Source organism: Malaclemys terrapin, chromosome 2 (genome assembly GCF_027887155.1).
Source record: "Malaclemys terrapin pileata isolate rMalTer1 chromosome 2, rMalTer1.hap1, whole genome shotgun sequence".
Lineage (NCBI taxonomy): Eukaryota > Metazoa > Chordata > Testudines > Emydidae > Malaclemys > Malaclemys terrapin.
In genome coordinates this window covers 226,529,912-226,551,113 of record NC_071506.1, presented here as the reverse complement: position 1 = coordinate 226,551,113, position 21,202 = coordinate 226,529,912, and the positions used below count along the sequence as shown (strand labels likewise).

Genomic DNA, 21,202 nt, shown 5'->3' with positions numbered 1-21,202 from the left:
TCTTTTGATAAGATGAGCCAGCCTCCCTCCCAGAAGTCTATTTCCTTCCCTACTCAGGTGAAGCCCATCCCGCGAGAACAGGTGTCTGTCCCCGAAAGCCTCCCAGTGGCCATACATCCCAAAGCCCTCCTTATAGCACCACTCCCTTAGCCAGCTATTTATCCTCACAATCCTATCAGCCCTTTGCTGCCCTTCCCTTGGAACAGGCAGAATCCCACTAAAGATAACCTGAGCCTCTATCTCCTTGAGAGTCTTCCCCAGCCTGGCATAATCTCCCTTGATTCTCTCTAACGAGAACCTAGCCGTGTCATTCGTTCCTACATGAAGGATTATCAAGGGGTTCTTACCTGCTCCTTTTAGGATCCTTTTCAACCGCAGGTCCACATCGCGTATCTTTGCACCCGGTAGACAGCACACCCTTCTGTTCTCCGGGTCCGCCCTGGTCACAGGCCTGTCCAATCTCCTCAGTAAAGAGTCCCCAATTACATACACCTGCCGTCGCCTGGCAACAGTGCGATCTAGTAATCTAGTCTCCGATCCCTCTAGTCCTGACCTGTGTCTGTTCCTATCTTCTCTTATGCTCCCCCTTATGCCTTCCTGTATCCTCTGGTGGCCCATAATTGGTGCTGTCTCCATCAAGTCCTCCCCCCTCTCTCAAATCTGTCTCTAGCCAAGCATTTGCCATTCTTTCTTCCCCTGGTCCAAATTTGCTATGCTCAGGGGGATGATGTATATTACATACAGATTTAACATTCTTTCACCTGGAAACTTAGTTCTGCACTGTCAGCTAAAGAATCTTTCTGTTTTTTTAGAACTGGTCACACTCTTCACAACCCTCTTGCATACAGGGTTTTGGGGTTTTTTTACTAGACAGTTTTATGCTTCCAAGGTTACACAAGATCTAAAAGGATTTCCCTAACTTTTTTTTTTACTCTGGACTTATTTTTATCTTAAATTTGGATTTACCTTTCTCCACTGCTGTGGTGAGTTTGGCAGACATTTAACTACACCATTATTCCAGTATCCTATCTCTGACAATAGCCAGTAGCAGGTTATTCACAAGAAGGTGTAGGAAACCCCTTATTCATAAGTCTGTGGCCTTCTCTCATGCCTCAGAAAAACGGTTTCTTAAGGATCTGGGCGAATATAAGTTTATCTGTATAAAACTGGTGCAGAACCTTGGTGAGTTTCTTGGTTAGCTTGATCAGGAATGGTGGGTTAATTACTGGGCAGTAGTTGGGAGAGGTTGGTTTTGTCAACCAATGGTTTAAATCAGGGGTCGGCAACGTTTGGGACGCGGCTTGCCAGGGTAAGCACCCTAAAGGGCCGGGCCAGTTTATTTACCTGCTGACGCGGCAGGTTCAGCCGATTGCAGCCCCCCACTGGCCGCGGTTCGCCGTCCCGGGCCAATGGGGACGGCGGGAAGCGGCGCGGGCGAGGGATGTGCTGGCCGCAGCTTCCCGCCGCCCCCATTGGCCTGGGACGGAGAACCGCGGCCAGTGCGGGGCTGCGATCGGCTGAACCTGCCGTGTCAGCAGGTAAATAAACTGGCCCGGCCCGCTAGGGTGCTTACCCTGGCGATCTGCATACCAAACGTTGCCGACCCCTGATTTAAATACTGGCTGGATTATGGTGTGCTTTGAAGGGGCTGGTAGATTTCCTTCCTCAAAGGAGAAGTTGGTTCACAGTTGCAGATGGTGACTTGCTTTTCCAAAAGTGCTTCTATGACTTGTACTTGTGTGAATAGACTGAAGAGAAATTTGACTGGGACAAACTTATCTGGTTGGTAGATATTACAAATGGTTCAGAGAGAATTTGTATTTATCCAAGGGAAAAATCCAAGGGAAAAATAAAAGAATTAAGGAAGCAAGATGTGGATGATTTCCATTCCCTTTTGAGAATGGGAGGAGTTGTGTAGGAATGTGTTATCAGCTGTGTCAGATCAGTCTTTAGGGAGCTATTTGCTTCTGGGCTATAACCAAGAGAGACAAATACTTGAGAAATCCTGATGGTGAATCTACCTTGTTTGTAGTGGTGGTGTGTCAAGATTCATAGGCTTCTGGAGACCGAGAAACCAAAAAATTGGTTTCATTACTGAGATTCAAAAATTACCCTTTTGCAACAACAACACTCTGCAGGTAGGAATATTCACCTTTGTGTCTGGTTCTCACTATCTGGGATTGATTTTAAACTTGTAATTACTACCATTTGACAGCCGTTTGATTAAATTAATTTCTGTTCTTTGTTTATTTGAATTTGGTATGTGCCCACGGTATCACCACAACCACAGTAATCAGTCTTGTTTAGAGTCTAACACAAAGGCCAAGGACTGAACTGATATTGAGAACTCTTAGAAGGTGGCTTCTTCATTGTTCAGGCACGTAAGCTGGGGAACATTGTATTGTCATAGTGCATCCTGTACCTCTTAAGCAAACAGAGGAACCCACTCTCCAGTGCTGTCAATATGGCACCTTTCACAATATTTAAATTTACTTAAAAATAGAGGTTAAACAGAATATTCTTTTTCAGAAAAGGCTGTTTTTGACCAATCTGTCAACAGATGCTACATTGTGGATGCTGTTAAATCTCTTAAATATATGCATATACCCTGCTGCACAAAAAGTAAAGTATTTTACCGGACATCCCAAGTGTAAAATTTAGCAACAGAGAAATGGTTTAAATACAATTTTGCATGCATATATTAGCTAATAATTTTTGTATGTACAGGGTGGTAAATTCGCAACCATATGAGGTGGAAAGCAGTAATAATGATAATAAAAAACCGATAAAACCAAAACTAATTCTGTAGTTCCCTTAAAGATAAATGAGAATAGCAACACTGAGGCTAGATATATATCAGTTTTGATTATTATAAATATTTATGGACTTTTAGCCAGATACTCAAACAGGAAAGAGATATTGCACATTTCTATCTATTAAATCATTAATAGTCTAGGAATTGCACTTGACATGAGCTATGCCCTCTACATATTCTCAAACAAAAAATTGTCACGGCAGAATTAAGGTTGAGCGTACGTACCAGTAACTTAAGAGAAAAAACATAACCTGGATGTTGTTGTTCTACCAAAACCAAGCACTACAAAACCAGGAAATTCAGAGTTAAGGTAACGCTTAAGAGATCCAAAATGTTAAAGTAAGAAATTCACAGTTATGGCACCCAAACAACCTTGTCCATCATCTCTCATTCAGTACCGAAAGGTCAACTCTAGCCTCCCCGGCTCACTTGTTAAATTTTCAAACAAGCATCTTCTCCTATGTTGCCCCTTTCGCTTGTGAGTTTTTCCCCATAAATATCTGCAAAGCTAACTCATTATTTTCCTTCAGATTCCTCCTTTGGACCCTTCTCTGTGGTGTTATGTACAAAAACTTGACAATGGTTAGGCTGCTGGTGTACTGAGCCTGCAGCTTATTGTGCTGACCAATAATGTCCCTTGTGTCCTCGTACTTTCCTGTAGGTTTGTCTGTATCCCTCTGTTATCTTTTCTTTCATTTAGATTGTTAAACTCTTTGGGGCAGGAAATGTCTTTGTTCTTGTGTGTACAGGGCCTAGCACAGTGGGGTACTGGCCCAGGACCAGGGCTCCTAGGTATTGTGATCATACAAAAAATAATAACCTTAACTCTGCCCTGTAGTAACATTGTGAGATGATTATGATTAAGGAATCTTAGCATTTTGTGGCACCACATTAGGTTAAACTGATTTTTAAAGAGCATATTAGAATATTTTTTCATAATTTACCCTTCATGGTGTCATGAGGATTCTGCCTCTCCCTTTGTAGAGATTCCTACACAAAAACCCACTTACTCAAGTTTTGAGCAGAGGACCAGGATCTGTCCCACAGAAGATTGCCTCTATAAAAAAATAGCTCCCATTCCTCTAACTGCTAGGTTCAATTACAAGCAAATTGGTGGCAGCAGTTCAAGCAAATTTTTGCTGGCCCTCCAAGAGGCTTCCAAGAACCTGTAGCCCCTAACTTCTGCTTCCACAGCTGGACCCGAAGTTCCTTTTTTTCTCTATGTCTGTTTTGCTGTTTCCCTGTTTGTGGCACACAGGCTCCGGAAGCATCCCATGTGAGTTGCTTGAAGGCCTCTGCTTTCTGTGTCCATGCTCTGGTAGGCCTCTGGAAGCTGTAGCATTCAAGTAGTACAGCTTGGCCTAGCTACTGGTCTTATCCTCTACCTACCCCTGCTGTGTGTGTTGCCCTACCAGAGCCACCATTCATGGTATCTTGTACTCTGCTTTTTCTATCCAGCTACTTAATGTGATGCCTGTCAGTGGCCTTGCCTGTGACTAGCACTCCAGGATGCCCTTTTGTGAAATAAACTGCCACTACCCCACTTTAAGGTGAGGTAGGATTAAGGGCCATCCCACTCCACTAACTTGTCAAGGGCCCATATTTCCTCTCCCTGCCTCTACCAATGAGACTCCCCTTAGCTCCCTTTATGAGGGGGCCTGGTACTTCCATCTCATCGGAGTGAATTATTGCCAGGTTGTATACACGTGGGTTGGAGTACCCTTCTTGTTTCCACGTTTTCCACTTAGGCCTGAAGTCACTATAATCTGTCCCCTAGAGTCTGGTCTTTTGCTTTGTCCAGCAAACCTACATTTATGTTGATTTTTCATAAATGTTAGAAGGTTAGATTTTTTTAATGACAGGTACACCTCTACCCCGATATAACGCTGTCCTCAGGAGCCAAAAAATCTTACCGCATTATATCGAACTTGCTTTGAGCCACCGGAGTGCGCAGCCCCGCCCCCCCGGAGCACTACTTTAACGCGTTATATCTGAATTTGTGTTATATCGGGTCGCATTATATCAGGGTAGAGGTGTACCTTAAAACTGTAAAGTAAATTATCTTCTAAAGGTATTCACTATAAGATTTCCATTTTGTGTGTGTGTGTGTGTGTGTCCATGTATGTAGACTGGGAAGAACTCCTTTAGTTCAAAGTTCTAATCACTTGTTTCCAGCAAGTGGAGTTATCTCAGTTTACATATATCCCAAATTGTAAATGGGACTATAATTCAGGTTCTTGTAAGTAGAAACCACACACATCTTGCAAAATCACTAGAAACTCTTACAAACCTAGGACTTATAATTCTGCCAAGTTTTAGCTTTTTTGTGGGGGATTGTTCGTTTTACTTCCACCACTTCATGAGCCTCCAGGAACCTAATGTGACTGCTCAGATACTTCCTTATTAGTCAAAGAAAAAGAATATTTTAGGGTGTCTGCACGTATGTGCATGCGTGTGAGTCCAGCTGGTCATATGCAACCCATATTTACTCTGTCTACTACAACTGCTTACAGTAAATAGCACTTATGTGAGTAGTCCCATATTTGTTCAGATAGTATGGTGATGAGGTCATGTAAATATTTAGTCATATGTCCCAAAGAAGTCTATTTAAGTGTTACTGTATTCAAAATGAAATAAGGGCTGCAAAATCTAGGCTTAAATGAGTTGCTACAAAACCTTTAGGTACTGAATTGTCATTTAATAACCAATGCCTTCCATGGATATTAATAGTAAACATGCTTTATTCACTCTTCATTTACAGTCACTCTTGGAAGCCCATGATATTGTGGCATCAAAGTGTTATGATTCCCCTCCTTCTAGCCCAGAAATTAATAATTCTTCAGTGAACAACCAGGTAGTACCAGTAGATGCCATTCGTATACTTGGTATTCACAAACGAGCAGGGGAGCCACTGGTAAGTAAACGTAATTAGGTGTGTCTGTCTTTCGCCTAAACAGTAAGAGAAATATTTTATATATTTTGAATTTTCTACACTGTTCTTATTACTTCTCTTTATTCATACTGGTGTTTATAATTTTTATATTGAGTAATCCCACTGATTATAACATTTTCAATATCAGTTTGACAAGAGATGCAATAATGAAAGGCTAAAATCTGAAGATACATTACCATTCTCCCACACTTTTCTCTTCAAGGACAAATGATGACCTTGTCATTAGGTAGCATAAGTGGTATGAAGAAATTTTTTTTAGTATTTGATCCTAATAAGGAATGACAGAACTTCGTGAAGTCAAGAGCAAATGGTTTGACCGGTGTACGCTTACGTATCAACTTCCTGTCTGGAGTACATATGATTTGCATTTATTTCACTTGTACCATGCATGTTTGCATAATACAGTGCAATAATGTCAGTATGTTAACAATTTGTGCTGTAGTCAGTATTAAAAAGTCAGCATTTTACTTTGGATAAGAAATAAGTAGGATAGCTCAGATAACATTCTGTAGTAACTGTTAGGTAAATGTTAAAACAAAATGTAAAGTGAAACTCAAACAGTGATATTAAACTTAAGTAATGGTGTTACTCAATGCTTCCTTTAGGGTGTTACATTTAGGGTTGAGAATAATGATCTAGTAATAGCACGAATCTTGCATGGCGGAATGATAGATCGACAAGGTCTTCTGCATGTGGGAGACATCATTAAAGAGGTGAATGGTCATGAAGTTGGAAACAATCCAAAAGAGCTACAAGAACTACTGAAAAATATTAGTGGCAGTGTCACTCTGAAAATTCTTCCCAGCTATAGAGACACTGTTATTCCTCAACAGGTCAGTAACATGATATTTTCATTGCTTCTGCCAGAAAACGTTTTATTTAGTGATGTTGTTTATAATACATAAGATTATTATAACTGAAGGAATGGAGACAAAATACTTTTCTCTATTTTCTTTTTTCCTTTGTGCATTTGACTGCACTCTTTGTATAGTCACTTTAACTCTTCCCTGCATAGTCAGCCAGTTTCCCCTTTGTCTGGGTCTTTCCCATACAGTAGAGAAAAGGAAGAAAAAAGATTGTTTTAAAAGAGAAAGGAATATGTAGCTAAAACCACAAAAGTTAGCATAGAGGCTGAAGAGCAAGTGTAGTATCTTTAATTCTCTTAAAAAAAACAAACTAGATTAAGTTGTCCTTTTAATGATAGACACAGGATATATCATGTAATGTAAAGCTGCTATATAGCTGGTTGAAATTTTGAAAAAAATCCGAACATTTTGAAGAGTGACAATTTTTGGACTAAATTTTGTAATGGCTTTTTTTTTTTTTTAAACTGTTTTTGACTGTATTTGCTACCATTTTCTCATGTAAAACAACAAGGTATGGGTATTTCCTTCTCTTCATTTGGAGCATTTGGTAGTAAACACAGATACTGCAGATAAACTGGAGAATATAAATATCTGGCCCCATAGATACCATGGTAATTGGTGTCTTAAAATGCCTCATACTGCCTCTTAATGTGGTAGGTTGCTTCAAATATTAAAAGATGGACAAATAAAGGAAGGTTCACATAATAAGATTTTTGCCAGACAAAACCTGATGAATATACAGCTGAGCTATGGATTAATTTTTATTGAGAAACATAGCACATAAAGAGTATGCTTAATGTTATATGGTATTCCTTTACTAATATAAATAACATTTTGATCTTAAAACTTTTGTTCTGGGAATATGTGCCAATTTCATATGTTTATATCTGTCGTCTTAAGTCCCTCATGTAGACACATATGATGGTGTAAAAACCTTTTAACCAATTAACAGTGAAGAAGGTTTATTTGCTTTCTAGTGAGCACAAAGCTGGTGTTACATGTGCCTCACTATCCAATAATTCTAATTTGATTTCATTCCAAGAATTCCCTAAATCCCTCACGTCTTCATATTCCTGTAAATTGAGTGGTAAAAGTATTAGTCCTTTGCATTTGCATAGTGTCTCTTTATTAGAAGAGCTCAGCTGCCTTAAAAGGATGGGTAAGTAGCAGTTTCTCCATTCACAGATGAGGAAAGTGAAGTACAGAGAAATTAAGTGACTTGCCCATGGTCACTCAGCAACTTTGGCGAAGGGTCAGCACACTAGAACAGATACTTTACCCTAGCCTGTATGAACTGTATGAGAAAGCCACTCTTCTGGATTTGGGGTTTATGTAGATTTCTGGTAGCCATGTTAATATTCTGCAAATACAGGTTCTCGTCCTTCCTTGAGACCTACAAATAGGAAGTTCTATGTAAATGCTAAGTACTATTTTTTAATGGGTGTTTCAGGTTCTAGAATATCAAAAAGCAGTATTGCTGAGCTTAAGAGATCCAAATAGTATAATACAATGCAAAATAAATCTTTTCAACATCCCATCCTGGCTTTTATCATATATTTATCCACGAGCCAAATTCCCTTTTGGGCAGTTGGCTTCATAAAGCCCATAAATTTAGTTAGCTAAGTTGTGAATGCAAACAGAGTGGTATTTTAGTACTGGCTTTCTGATTCTACTAGTAGTGTCCCATACATATTCTAACAATTTGTGCACTGATTGTGAATTCCTACAACACAGAACTCAAAATGGGGTGTGTCTGTTTGTGGCATTACCCAGGGTGCAATCTGGACTGTTGAACAGCCATATCCCCTCAATTCTCCAGCCTGGGGTGCCTTTTACACTGCTCACGCACAGCCTCCAGCATGTAAATTACTCCCAGCTATACTGTGTGAGTGCTATGGTGAGCCACTCTTGAATTACACTGCAGAACAACACCAGTCCCAGATTCCCCCCCAGAAATGTGCATCTTGTACTGCCCAGCCCTCTCCTGGACAACACAAGCTCATATAAAGTCGGTCATTTTATTAATAGAAAATGATATGCACAAACCCTGTTACCTCAAATGAAGTTTCCCAAACACTTCAGCCCAAGCACACTGGTCTAGATAAAACAATAAAACAAGTTTAACAACCACAGAATGATAGATTTTAAGTGATTACAAGTAATGAGGCATAAAAGTCAGAATTGGTTACAAAGAAATGAAAGGCAAAACGCAACTAATACCTAATATCATAAGTGTAGCGCCCCTCTCCACCTGGTTACCTCCTTCAATGCCAATCCGCTTCCATGTTTTGATGGACACGTCTGGGTTCTTTTAGATCCTGCCACCCACTCAGCAGGGTGTATCTTCTTTCCTTTTTTTCAATGAAATTATTTGGTGGTGCCTGCACCCCCCTCGCTCCTTCCTGGCAGGGTCACCAGGGCAGCTTGGGTGGAAAATTCTAACTACAGAGTAATCCCCACTTGCTAGATAGTTGGAGTCTTCGAAGAAATAACACAAACACATAAAAATATATTCAACACAATAATTATATTAAACAGGAGACAAATACAACATAACAGGGTGAAACACTATTTTTAGGGTCACTGGTGCCCACACTGAAAATACCCATGACTTGATGTAGCAAATGTAAAATTAGTGTCCCATTGGTACACGTACTTTGCTGGGGCCCTTGATGACCTATAACCACAAAATTCTTCTCTGCAGTGGTTTAGCAGTGTGGCTGACTTGGTTCAGTACAGCCCAAAGGACTCACAAGTGGGAGGAGATGGTAAAGGATACCTCCACAGGTGTAATATGCAGCAGGTTATAAAATCCTCAAACCCTTACTCCCTGGCTTGAGGACACAGTTCAGGGAGTAGGGGGTCCCCATAACAAATTCCCTGACTGACTAACTAAAAGTTGGTGCATTCACAAACTCCATGAATGATCCTCAGGTTCGAAGATGACGCTGGACTCCTCAGTCGCTGCAGAGGGGCTGCTGTCTGCTGGCAGGGAAGGAATCAGGCTGCGTCGGTCCCAGGATTTCCCCTCACCACAAAGGCGGGTGCAGTGCTCAAGGTGTAGGTTATACAACTACACTAACATATAAACTGTAGCCTCGTAGCCCAGCCTCCAGTCACACACTCATCAGGAAGCTTCCCCGGACTAGCAGACAGAGCAGAACTGACCATGTGGTGACTGGTCTCACCTAAGGAGGTGGAGGGCGAACTCAGCCTGGCTGGGGAAATTTCCCAGCAAACGCTACAAATTGGGAATCATCAGTGGGGAAGGAAAAACCCAGCTGAGGGATCTGCTCTCAGGTCCTTAGAGGCCTGTTCTCAAGGGGAACCCTGCATGCAGGCCCGGGACTCACCAGTTCCCCACACAGACAGTCCTGCCCTTGCCCTGGCTGGCTCCAGACTGACTCCAAAATGGCTTCTCCCCTTTCCTGAACTCCCTGGAAGGGGCATCTCATTCCCTATTGGTTGAATATTTTTTCGGCTCGGTCCCAGGGAGAATCAGCCCCCGAAGCCGTACAGGGTGCGGCCTTGACGTTTCAGAGCGTAGACCACGTCCATGGCGGTCACGGTTTTGCGCTTGGCGTGCTCGGTGTAGGTCACCGCATCGCGGATCACGTTCTCCAGGAAAACCTTCAGCACCCCGCGGGTCTCTTCGTAGATCAGCCCCGAGATGCGCTTCACCCCGCCGCGGCGAGCCAGACGGCGGATCGCAGGCTTCGTAATGCCCTGGATGTTATCCCGCAGGACCTTCCGGTGCCTCTTAGCACCACCTTTTCCTAGCCCCTTTCCACCTTTCCCGCGTCCAGACATGGTAACGGCAACAAAACGGGCAGACTCTGAGTTTGCCTTGGCTCCCCCTCCCTGAGCTGCCAGCAGACAGAGCTCCAGGAATCTAGGTAATCTCCTTGGGGGTTACATAAGCTAAGTGAATTCAAAGCTAGGGTCTCTCTCATCTCATCTCATCTCATCTAGAAGACTTACTGGCTGAATCTTTCAGTCAGGATCTCTCGTCCTGGTCCAAAGCTATTTACTTTGTTCTTCAAGTATTGTCAATGTCGTGAGTAAAGATGAAGGGAGATTTGGGGTGTCTGTTCCCGATTTTTATATCTCGTCCTTTTTGAGAATCAGGAGACAGAAAGTCTTTGGGGATGGGAACCTCCAGCTATTTCTTTGCCAAGATGTAAATTTCTCTCTCTCATCCTTGTTCCTGCCAAAGAATGGCCACCTAATCAGGCGGTGGTCTATTTCATTTTGTTGACACCTGATTGAAACGTCAGTTTGCCTTTTGTCTCTGCGGAACTGGTTTGTGCCTGCTATTAGTAATATCATACAGTAGAATCTTATAATGTTGCATACAATGTTGCCACACATATTTTACCTGGATAATAATGACCAGCAAATTTTGAGTTTTCAAATAATACCTTACAAGGCATACTTTGTACAAAATTTATCATAGTCTTGAAAAAGGAATGAATGTGGGGTACAGACTATCACACTGTTGTAAACCAGTTTGCCTGTCAAGCCCTGAAGGGTTTATATATTCTGTTATAGCCTGATTTCTATATTTTAGGCAAATCAGGCTTTCTGCTGCAGTTCCTGTATTTTTTATTTTGTTTAAAATCTTGAACTGAAACAAATGCCCAATTCTCAGTTTTTGGTAATAGATGATTTTCTTCTTTTGTCTTTTATTTTTTGTGGAATTGTAAATGTTAATAACTGAATCTTATTTGTATATAGTAAAGAAAAGAAAATTGACATATTTAACAATTAAGGATTGAGTAAGATTATAGGCTCTTGATCCACCTCTTACTTGAACTCTTTTCTTTTCAAAATCTGCGTTTCACATGGATATCTATAGTTAATTTAAGTAACTGGAATTTTATTCATTGGGGGTAAAGAGGGCTGGAGAGTGCACATTTATTTAAAGGTGCTACACACAGAACTCTCACTTTGGGGTATCATGTTCCTGTGAGCAACTGGTGTTACTCCTTACCAAAATAATCAATATCTCATTTAGGAAGGAATCTTTCCTTCCTCCTTCAGATATGCAAGAAGAATATCCATTGAATATCCATTGAAGAAATCCACTTTAGATACTTCAGATTTAGCTTAATTACCAGCCAGTATCAAATCTTCTGTTCCTGCGCACAATCTTAGAGAAGACAAAGACCAATTTACAAGCCTGGGACCTAGGATCAAAACAGCTTTAGTGGCACTGACGAATGATCTCCTGCTGTGAATGGATGGAGAGCAGACGTCCATTCTGATCCTCCTGGACCTCTCTGCAGCATTCAGCACTGCTGGTCATGAGATACTGCTGTCCCATCTGAGAAAAGAAGCAAGGATCCATAAGAATGTGCTAAAATGGTTTAAGTCAAAGCATAGTGATGTGAAGTAGCATCTCTGCCACCAGGTCCCTCATTGTGGAGTCCCATAAGGATACATTTTCTCTGATGTAGGCAAACTAGTGAGAGTTCATGGATTCAAGTGCCAACAATATGCAGATGAGACACAACTTCTACCATCTCCGTTTTGCAAGGACTAAGTCCTATCCTGATGGAGATTCACCTGGCCCTCAGTTATATGTTGCCTTTATCATCTTCTATTTGGATGATCCAATGGCTGGAAGTTTGAAACTAGACAAATTCAGCTGGAAGTAAGATGTAAATTTTTAACCATGAGGGTAATTAGCCATTGGAACAATTTACCAAGGAGGGTGGTGAACTCTCTGTCAATGACAATTTTTAAATCAAGGTTGAATGGTTTTTCTGAAAGATCTGCTCTAGGAATGATTTTGGGTCAGTTTTATGGCCTGTCTTATACAGGAAGTTAGAATAGAGGATCACAATGGATCCTTCTGTCCTTGGAATCTGTGATTCCAGCAACAAAATATACCTGGACATGAATCCATGAGACTTTAGGAAACTTCAGCTACTGCAGAATGTGGCAGTGTGTCTCCTCAGCAACACAGGCTACAGTGAGCACATCAGACCTGTCATCATCTCTACAGTGGCTTCTCATAGAATATAGAGTCAAATTCAAGGTCTTGATCCTTGCCTTCAAGGCACTTAATAGCTTGGGTTCAGGATATCTAGAAGATCATCTAAAGGTCTGAGATAAGGATCGCTGTTGACAGCTCTGCTCCTCAGGCATAACGGGTAAAGTTCGTTTGTTCAGGAGACAGCTGCTGTGGGAGCAGAGCCAAGACTGTGGAACACATTCCCACAGGAACTGAGGACTGTCACAAACCTCACCACTTTCCACTCCAAGTGCAAGTTATGCTTCTTTGGCCATATCTTAACTAAAATAAACATACATATATTTTTTAAAAACTACCACAACTGAACACACTATTGCCACACAATTTTTCCTCTGGAGGATGATGATGAGAGAATGAACCACATGTTAAAGATGTTAGTCACATCACATAATGTGTTTCTGAAGGACCTCAAATATCATGAATAAAACAGAGCAGAAACGTCCCCATAGTAAGATAGGGCAAAACTATCTAAACTCTGAGATTTTGACTCTCCTAAATAAGATGGTGGTATCAAGCAAGCAAGATTCTCTCCTCTCCTTTTCTCTGTCCTCCCTCATACTGTCTGGTCAGCATTCATTTCCTAGCTGCCTTTACCTCAGTTTTCAGGACTTTCCACTTAGTGTTGCCTTGATTTGGTAAAAGAGCTCTCCTTAAGTGACGTAGCCTGACTTCTGGGGCTTCCACTTCTGTTGTCACATGTCCCAGGGTAGCCTTTTCTCCTGTATTTATATCCTTTCTTTTTGAATCAGCCAGTCCAGTCAGATCTGTAATAAATTCTTCTGGTTTATTTAACTCGTGGTGCTTTTTGTCAGTGCTTCTGGTTATTTAATTCCAAAAGTATTACTTGTTCCTTTGTCATCTGCTGAAATCCTTTCATGAGTCAGCTCAGAGCTTGTTTTATCCTATTTTGCTTCTCTGTATTTGGAGGGTTTCTGGTCTATATTGTCTGTTTTGGCACATTTTGTTGGCTTCTTTTCAGTGTCTCTGGTCTTGTAGTATTTCGGACTCTTCTGTTGTTGCTTTGGTGAATTGTTTCTCTGCACAGCTTCAGTGCTTTGCCAGGTTTGGTAGGCACATTCTTCCAGTCAAATCTCTTCAAATTATTTTCCCCCTCACTGTCCCTATAGATAACGTGGTTTTCAAACTGTGGGTCGTGACCCAGTAGTGGGTTGCGGAATGGAAGACATTGGGTCGTGGCGGCTCTAGTCAGCACCGCTGTCCTAGCCGTTAAAAGTCCCGTCAGCGGTACTGCCTGGCTAAGGCAGATTAGTTCCTACCTGTTCCAACACTACGCTGCGCCCCGGAAGCGGCTAGCAGCATGTCCAGCTCCTAGGTAGGGGGGCCCACGGGGCTCCACGTGCTGCCCTTGCCCCGAGTATTGGCTCCACACTATAGGTTTGACCATTTAAAGGTAGATTTCTTTTAAAGCACAAAATAAATCATATTCCTGAAAAATCTGAATAAGATTTTACTGAAACATATGATGGCTTACAGTAAATCATGTGATCTTTATGTCCTTAGTTGCCTCAGAGGCCTAACTGAGAGGAAGAATTGTCTAGTGGTTAGGGTACTAGCCTAGGGCTTGGGAGACCGGGATTCAGTTCCTTGCTCTACAAAATACTTCCTATGTGATCTTAGGCAAGTCACTCAGCCTCTCTGTGCCTCAAATCCCCATTTGTAAAAACAAGGAAGTGCTACTGTCCTCATTTCACAGTGGTGTTGTAAGAATAAATACATTAAAAACTGTGAAGTGCTTTGAAATCTACTGATAAAAAGTGCAATATTAGAGCTAGGTATTGTATAGTATGAAGAGACAGATCATAAGATCCCCTTTAAACTTTTTTCAGCCCAAGGTTTTGGCTAACACAAATCAGCATGGTATGGAAAATTGCAAGAAGAAATATAATTTCTGTATCTTCAGTCTGGTTTGATGGGTTGTTCCTTCTGTGTATACCTTATGAGGCAGCAGAAAAAGCCAATTAGAACGCTGAGGGCAAGATTTTTAAAAGTGATTGATTAGTGATTTTTGGGTGAGTCTACTTTTTTTGTCTGACTGACTTGAGACTACTAAAATATGGCCTGATTTTCAGAGGATACGTGCTCAACATTTTCTGAAAATGTGGCCCCTTTTTAAGGTGTCTCAACTTGGGCACCCACAAATTGACCCTCAGCCTGTTGGAACCTTCAATTCAGATAATCAGTAGCCCAGAAAACAAGAAGCTTCTTTTCCTCACCAAAGTCTAGCTTCTGCAAAGACCGTTAAGGAATACTCAGTAACACTACTGCTGTTCCTTTATCAGGTAAGGATCCTTTTTTCTTTTAACTGTATGAACAAAAAAGAAACCAAGAAATAGAAACCAAGCTTCATAGTGTAGCCTTTTGAAGAGCAGTTTTTCGGCCTTCTTTCTCTAGTTAGGTACATTTTTAAACTAGTGTGGCACTAAAGCCTGAAGATGAGTCTAACTCTGTAGTCAAGAGGCAGAAATCATTGAAAGGGTTCAAAACTGCATATCCTACTCAGAGGCTAGGGACCCCATTCCTTACCCATCCTGGCTAATAGCCATTAATGGACTTAACCTCCATGAATTTATCTAGTTCTTTTTAAACCCTGGTATAGTCCTAGACATCACAACCTCCTCAGGCAAGGAGTTCCATAGGTTGACTATGCGCTGTGTGATGAAGAACGTCCTTTTATTTGTTTTAAAACTCATGGGCCAAAAGAACTAAGGTAAAAGGCCTTTAAATATCATTTAGTTAAAAGGACTTATTAAAAGACTCAAAATTGAAACGTCAAACCTCCAAGCATAAGGCTGGACTGGATTTGTGAAACTTATTTTGTGCAGATTTATTATCTGTTCAGTACCTTATTGTTGCATGAAGGGAAAACGTACTCTACTTTAGAACTGCTGTTTTTCTGCCCACTGTTTCTCTTCTTTCCCCCTTCTGTTTCTTTCTTTCATTTGTACTTTGTTTTCTGTAGCAACTCCCAGTTTCTCACCCCTGACCTGTGGATTTTGATCTCAACCCTTTCCTCATTTCATTGCTAAAAGAATAAATTAGATAGTTAATGATTACATTTTAAAGTGTCTAGATTATTGGTAGTCAGAGGAAGTTCACATCTATGAATCATTGTTTCAGGCTGTTTGCAGAATCAGGCAGACGGCACTACATTGCTTACAGTCCGTTCACATTTGAAAGGTTATCTACCATACCATCTCATTGAGTGATTTAAAATGGGTAGGCTTCTTCACTCTTAGAGAAAAACACTGATAAGTACAAGATTGGGCACCCTCAGTAATGGCCAGGTGGTACTGCATAAAATTACAGGAGATGCCTCTTGTGTCCCCTCTGTTCATCCTGCCCTTACTTGCTTTTTAGGAAGAAAAATAACACAAGGTTTTATTAACTGTGTGAAGTTCATTGCCTGTTCAAGTACAGGTGCAAAATCTGGGAGTTGTTTCCCTACATTTTATAGTACCAAACGAGGTGGACCAATTTTCTTTTTTGAAATGGCTGAATTTGTTTGTATTCAAGAAAAAATTCTGGATGGAATCTGCTAATGCAAAGATTTGGGAGGACAGTTCATTCAGAGTATTTTGTAATATGCCTGGATCTCTGGGAGACCTACCTTTTTTTATATGCCTCTAGATCCCTGTTGGTATTATTGTCTGAGACTAGTCCTAGGGAGACATTCACTTTCAGTCAGAGCCAGTCCTGTGGACACATATGTGCTTGGGCTAGAACTGGCAGCAATAAAGTTTAGCTTGTTCTTCGAATGATGGTCCCTATGTGTATTTCACATATGGGATATGCATGCGCACCATGTTTCTGAGTCTGGAAAGTTTTGTAAGTAGTATTCATTAGCCCGCCTATGGGCTGTAGATCTTGTGCTCCAAACTAAGGGCATATATGGTGGTGCGAGCCTATGCCCCTCTAGTTCCTTCTTACTGCTGCATGGTCTGAGTCGGAATCTTTGGTGTTCTCTGCTCCTTTTTTTCTTACTGTCATTGCTTTAGGATATTTGAAATAGTTCGTTTTTAGTAGCTTCAGCAGTTTTTAGTATTTTTATAGCAAGTTCTACATAGTATAGTTAGATAATGTTTTTTCCTTTTTCTTCCCCACCAGGGGATGTTTTCACCCTAAGCAGTCTGGGATTATGTCCAGGGTCTCAGATGTCAAAAACTGTTTCTTGCCCTCTCTCCTTTTCAGTGAGCGACAAACATCAACAGTGCCTCTACTGCCTGGGTGATGCTCATATTTCTGTCTAGTGCAGCATCTGCCATTCTTTTCCCCCCAGAACTTGTGAGGGTCAGGAACTGAGACTCAGAAAACATCTTGCGGAGAAGGCGATAAAGCCCCAATCAGATCCGGTCTGGGGACACCTCTGTTTATCAGTCTCAACAAGCGGGCTATGCCTTTCGAAGCACAAGTTCAGGAATGGAGGCTACAATTGTTAAGCCTAGAGAGAAAGCTTCACATGAGATGCAGTCTCATAGACATCAGGACAAGTCATCTTCGTCTAAAACTGCCCTGAAGAGAGAGGCTCCCTCCCTGACCCCGTCAAAGTCAAAAGAGCCAGGGCGCACTGGCTCTAAGGGCTTAAGCCTCAGTAAATCTTGACAGAAGGAGGAGGCACACAAGGTTATAGATCCAGTGGTTCTGACATTGGCTCTGATGGTGAAGGCTTGTGATAAACAGCTTCTGATGCTCCCATCTACTTCTAAAGCTTATGCAGTACCAATAACGACATGGCCCTGATAGGAGCCAACCGCCACGGTGACCAGAGAAGCTCTGGTTCCAATGGCTCTGCCAATATACTCTCCTCAGACTACAAGGTGTTCTGAGATCTGCGTCTCCCTGGAGGACAGCTTTGCTCTTCCTTACCTTCATTCACTCTCCTATTGGGATCATCTCTATTCTTGGACACGCATACACCTGGAAAGAGACTATTCCACCAAGTCAACCATTTGTACCATTGGTTCCACCAGAGATAAGGAATCCAGCTTTCTCTTCAGATGAGTATTAGCCTCTGCAGGATCCTCTGCAGCATCAGGCAGAGGGAACGTGAGACAAGAGCCCCAGATGATCAGGATTCCAGTCCCAGACCAGATACGACAAGCCAAAGGACAGGTGGTATCTGATGCCATGGATTCCTCCTCCACCAGTTGATCCATCCTACTGGCAATCTTGGGGACTATGGGAGCCTACCAGAGACACCAAGGATCACTTCAGGAGTCCTATTTATCATCACCCAGTTACCCACAATTGAAACTGTCAGAATATTTGGAAGGGGAAAGTGAGCCAAAGCCAACAGTTCTTGTCATCCTCACTGAATGAGGTGGTTACTCTAGCCTCTCTGTTTCCCTCAGATGACTTTAAGCAATACCAGGAGCTCATGCACAAGGTGACGATAGAGCTACAGATTGAGCTGGAGAAGGTCCAGGAGCCTCAGCACAGTTTGCTGGACATTCTGCAACCTTCTGGTCCCTGCTGAGTGGGCCTCCCCATCAATGAGGCCATCGTGGACCTGGCAAACATGATTTGGCACACGCTGGCTTCTTGTGTGCCCACCCCAAAGAGGGCCAAAAAGCACTGCTTTGTTCCTTCCTGGAGGGGAAGGGGAGAGGTTTTTGTTTTCTCACCCACTGCCTAACTCTTTGGTAGTGCAGGTAGCTACAGAACAGTACAAGCAACAGCACCCAAAGCCCACGCTCTCTGATAAGGGACACAAGTGACTCAACCTGCTAGGGAGAAAGGTCTTCTCATCCACCTCACTCCAGTTCAGGAGCTCAAATTACCAAGCCTTTTTGTCCAAATACGATGTTAGCAACTGTAATAAGTTTTTGGAATTCAAGGACAAGCTCCCTGAGGATAAGGCCCACTCCCAGGCCTTAGTGGATTAGGGTAGGATGGTGGCCAAAGCTTCCCTCTAAGCTGCTCATTTAGAAAGATGGCTGCAGCCATTGTTATGAGGAGAGATTAATGGGTTGCAATCCTCAGGTTTCCCTAGAGAGGTGCAGAGTACCATCCAAGATCTGCCCTTCGATAGTATCAACCTGTTTCATGATCGTCTCTCCACTCCTTGAGTCTTTAAGGGTAATGCTTTGCTTGCTGGGCATTTATACTCCCACCCTTCAGAGAAAACACCATAGACAAGGGGAATAGGGCAAGATGATCTCCTCAGCTTTTTAACCACCAACATTCTCAGGAGCCACCACAGAGGAGACAGAGGGTTTATAGACCCAGGAACTCAGCCACTGTAACATCAACTGAAACATCATATTCCAGCCTCCAAATGAAGAGTTTCTTTTTGATTATTGATGCTGCTTCATTCCCCTCCCCTGGTATTTGGAGGCTGCCTTACCTAATTTGCCAAAAACTGGGGGGGCCATTACAGACAATTGGGTATTAGAGATTATTCATGGTAGCTATCTGATCATGTTTCTGGTATCTCCTACTCACAAATCCCCTTCCCTGTTCCATTTCAAGGACCACTCTCACAAGCAAATTCTACAACAAGAGGCAAGCCCCCTTCTCCTCTGGGGAGCTCTAGAAAGGGTTCCACCACTACATCAGGGAAGGGATTCTATTCCCCTTACTTCCTGACCTCCAAGACGAATGGGGGAAGGAGAGCAATTGTCAATCTGAAGCAGCTGAATGGATTAATTTGAAAGCTCAAATTCCTCATGATATCCTTGGGCATCAGTAATTTCCTTGTTAGAGGAGGACACATGGTTTGACATTCTTGACCTGAAAGATGCATATGTTCACAAAGACATCCACCCAACTCACAGGAGGTTCCTCTTCAATCAATCACATTACCAGCTCAGTGTCCTTCACTTTGGCCTAGCTATAACACCTAAGGTCTTTACAAAGGTTTTTTTCAGTAGTGGCAGTTCGGATGAGAAGGGATTTACAGGCTTCCCTTACCTCAACAACTGGCTTCTGAAGAGCAATTCCTATGAGGAAGTCTAGTTAACAGCCAGTGTTGTGCTCAGGCTTCTGGCTTCCCTGGATGTCTGCATCAATCACAAAAAGTCCATGTTGACCCCCACAAGATGCATAAACTTTACAGGGGCCATGTAGGACTCAACCACAGCAAGAGCATATCTACCTCTTGATCAGCTTCAGGCCATGAGTGCACTCATACATCACGTCAGTATCAGACCCAGGATGTCAGTCCAAACTTGCTTTTCCCTCCTTGGCCACATTGTCTCTTGCACACATGTGATGCCATTCACCAGACTTCATCTTTGTTGCCTACAAGCCTGGCTTCTCTCTATGGACACATCAGAATGGCAATATAGATGGTAAAGTGACCATTCCTTCCAAAGTTTTGGACTCTTTCAGATGGTGGATGAAACCGAAAAAGGTTTGGATGGGGATTCCGTTTCTCACACTGACTCCTGATGCAACCATTGTTAACAGTGCCTCCTTCTTGGGTTGGGGTGTTCACATGGGTGATCATATGGCACAAGGTATCTGGGCTGTATGGGAGTCCAGAATGCATATCAATTTACTAGAACTCTGAGCAATCCGTTGAACCTGCGACACCTCCCTCCCATTCATCCAACCCAAACATGTCTAAATGTTGGACAACATGACAACGGTATTTTATATAAACAAGCAGGGGGGAACAAGTTGTCATTCCCTGTGCATAGAGGCAAGCGTCCTCTGGAACTGGTGCATCAGCCATCGCATAGCCCTACCAGCAGCATATTTACCACGGGTGCAAAACTCCCTAGCAGATTGTCTGAGCAGACATTTTTCTGCAAATCACAAATGGGAGGTTTACAATTTGGTTCTCAGTGTTTTCTCTCAATGGGGAACACCAGACTGGGACTTTTTTGAAATATGGGGGAACAGGAAAATTCCTCAATACTGCTCCAGAGCAGCCCTGTGCAGGGGCTCAATTGGAGATGCTCTGCTGGTGACATGGACGGATTGCCTGGAGTATGCCTTCCTTGCCATCCCATTGATACCACAGGTTCTATGGAAGATCCACCAAGACAGAGCTCAGGTCTTCCTGATTGCACCCAGTTGGCAGAGACAGCTCTGGCTTATGGATCTGCCAAAGTCCCTGTTCACCCACCCATGAATATCCCCTCAGAAAATGGGGTATTTGTCCCATAGAAAATGTTGAGTTTTCCATGAAAAATTGAAAACCCAGAACACTTTGGCCAAAACCCAAAATATTTCTACTCTGAAATGCTTCTGCAGTGCATAATGCTCTCATTCTCTTCTGTAGGCTGGGCTCCCTTGACAAACTACATCTCCCATGATGCATATGGGTCTTTACTCTTGGTGAGCAGAGGCATACATAATGGCAGTTGCATGGCTACGGTGCATCCTGAAAACTGTAGTCCAGCTGGGGAGGGGTTTGGTTTTTGGATGTTCAGTTTTTTGACAAAATCAATTTTCCATTGAAAGTAGACATTTTCCACAAAAACAATTTTAGTCAAAAACTCAATTTTCTCTCTAAGCAGTTTTGATAGAAAACTTTCAACTAGTTTTTATTTTAATATATT

At 42.3% G+C, this 21,202-nt stretch overlaps 2 protein-coding genes across 7 annotated transcripts in view; one reads left to right on the top strand and one right to left on the bottom strand.

Annotated features, from left to right (window-relative positions):
• PALS2 (protein associated with LIN7 2, MAGUK p55 family member) overlaps positions 1-21,202 on the top strand; it is a 144,694-nt gene that overhangs the window by 99,858 nt on the left and 23,634 nt on the right. For all 6 annotated transcript variants that reach the window (XM_054020432.1, XM_054020433.1, XM_054020434.1 and 3 more), the window contains exons 4-5: positions 5,577-5,729; positions 6,374-6,601. In XM_054020432.1, coding sequence (XP_053876407.1) covers positions 5,577-5,729; positions 6,374-6,601 — 381 coding nt within the window. The remainder of the gene's footprint in view (positions 1-5,576; positions 5,730-6,373; positions 6,602-21,202) is intronic.
• LOC128832810 (histone H4) lies at positions 10,042-10,523 on the bottom strand. Its single transcript, XM_054020438.1, has one exon. The coding sequence runs from the start codon at positions 10,442-10,444 to the stop codon at positions 10,133-10,135; it is 312 nt and encodes a 103-aa protein (XP_053876413.1). The 5' UTR covers positions 10,445-10,523; the 3' UTR covers positions 10,042-10,132.

Bases quoted from the DNA above. Each gene is read 5' to 3' on its own strand.
- LOC128832810 (XM_054020438.1), bottom strand. From the start codon at position 10,444: ATGTCTGGACGCGGGAAAGGTGGAAAGGGGCTAGGAAAAGGTGGTGCT.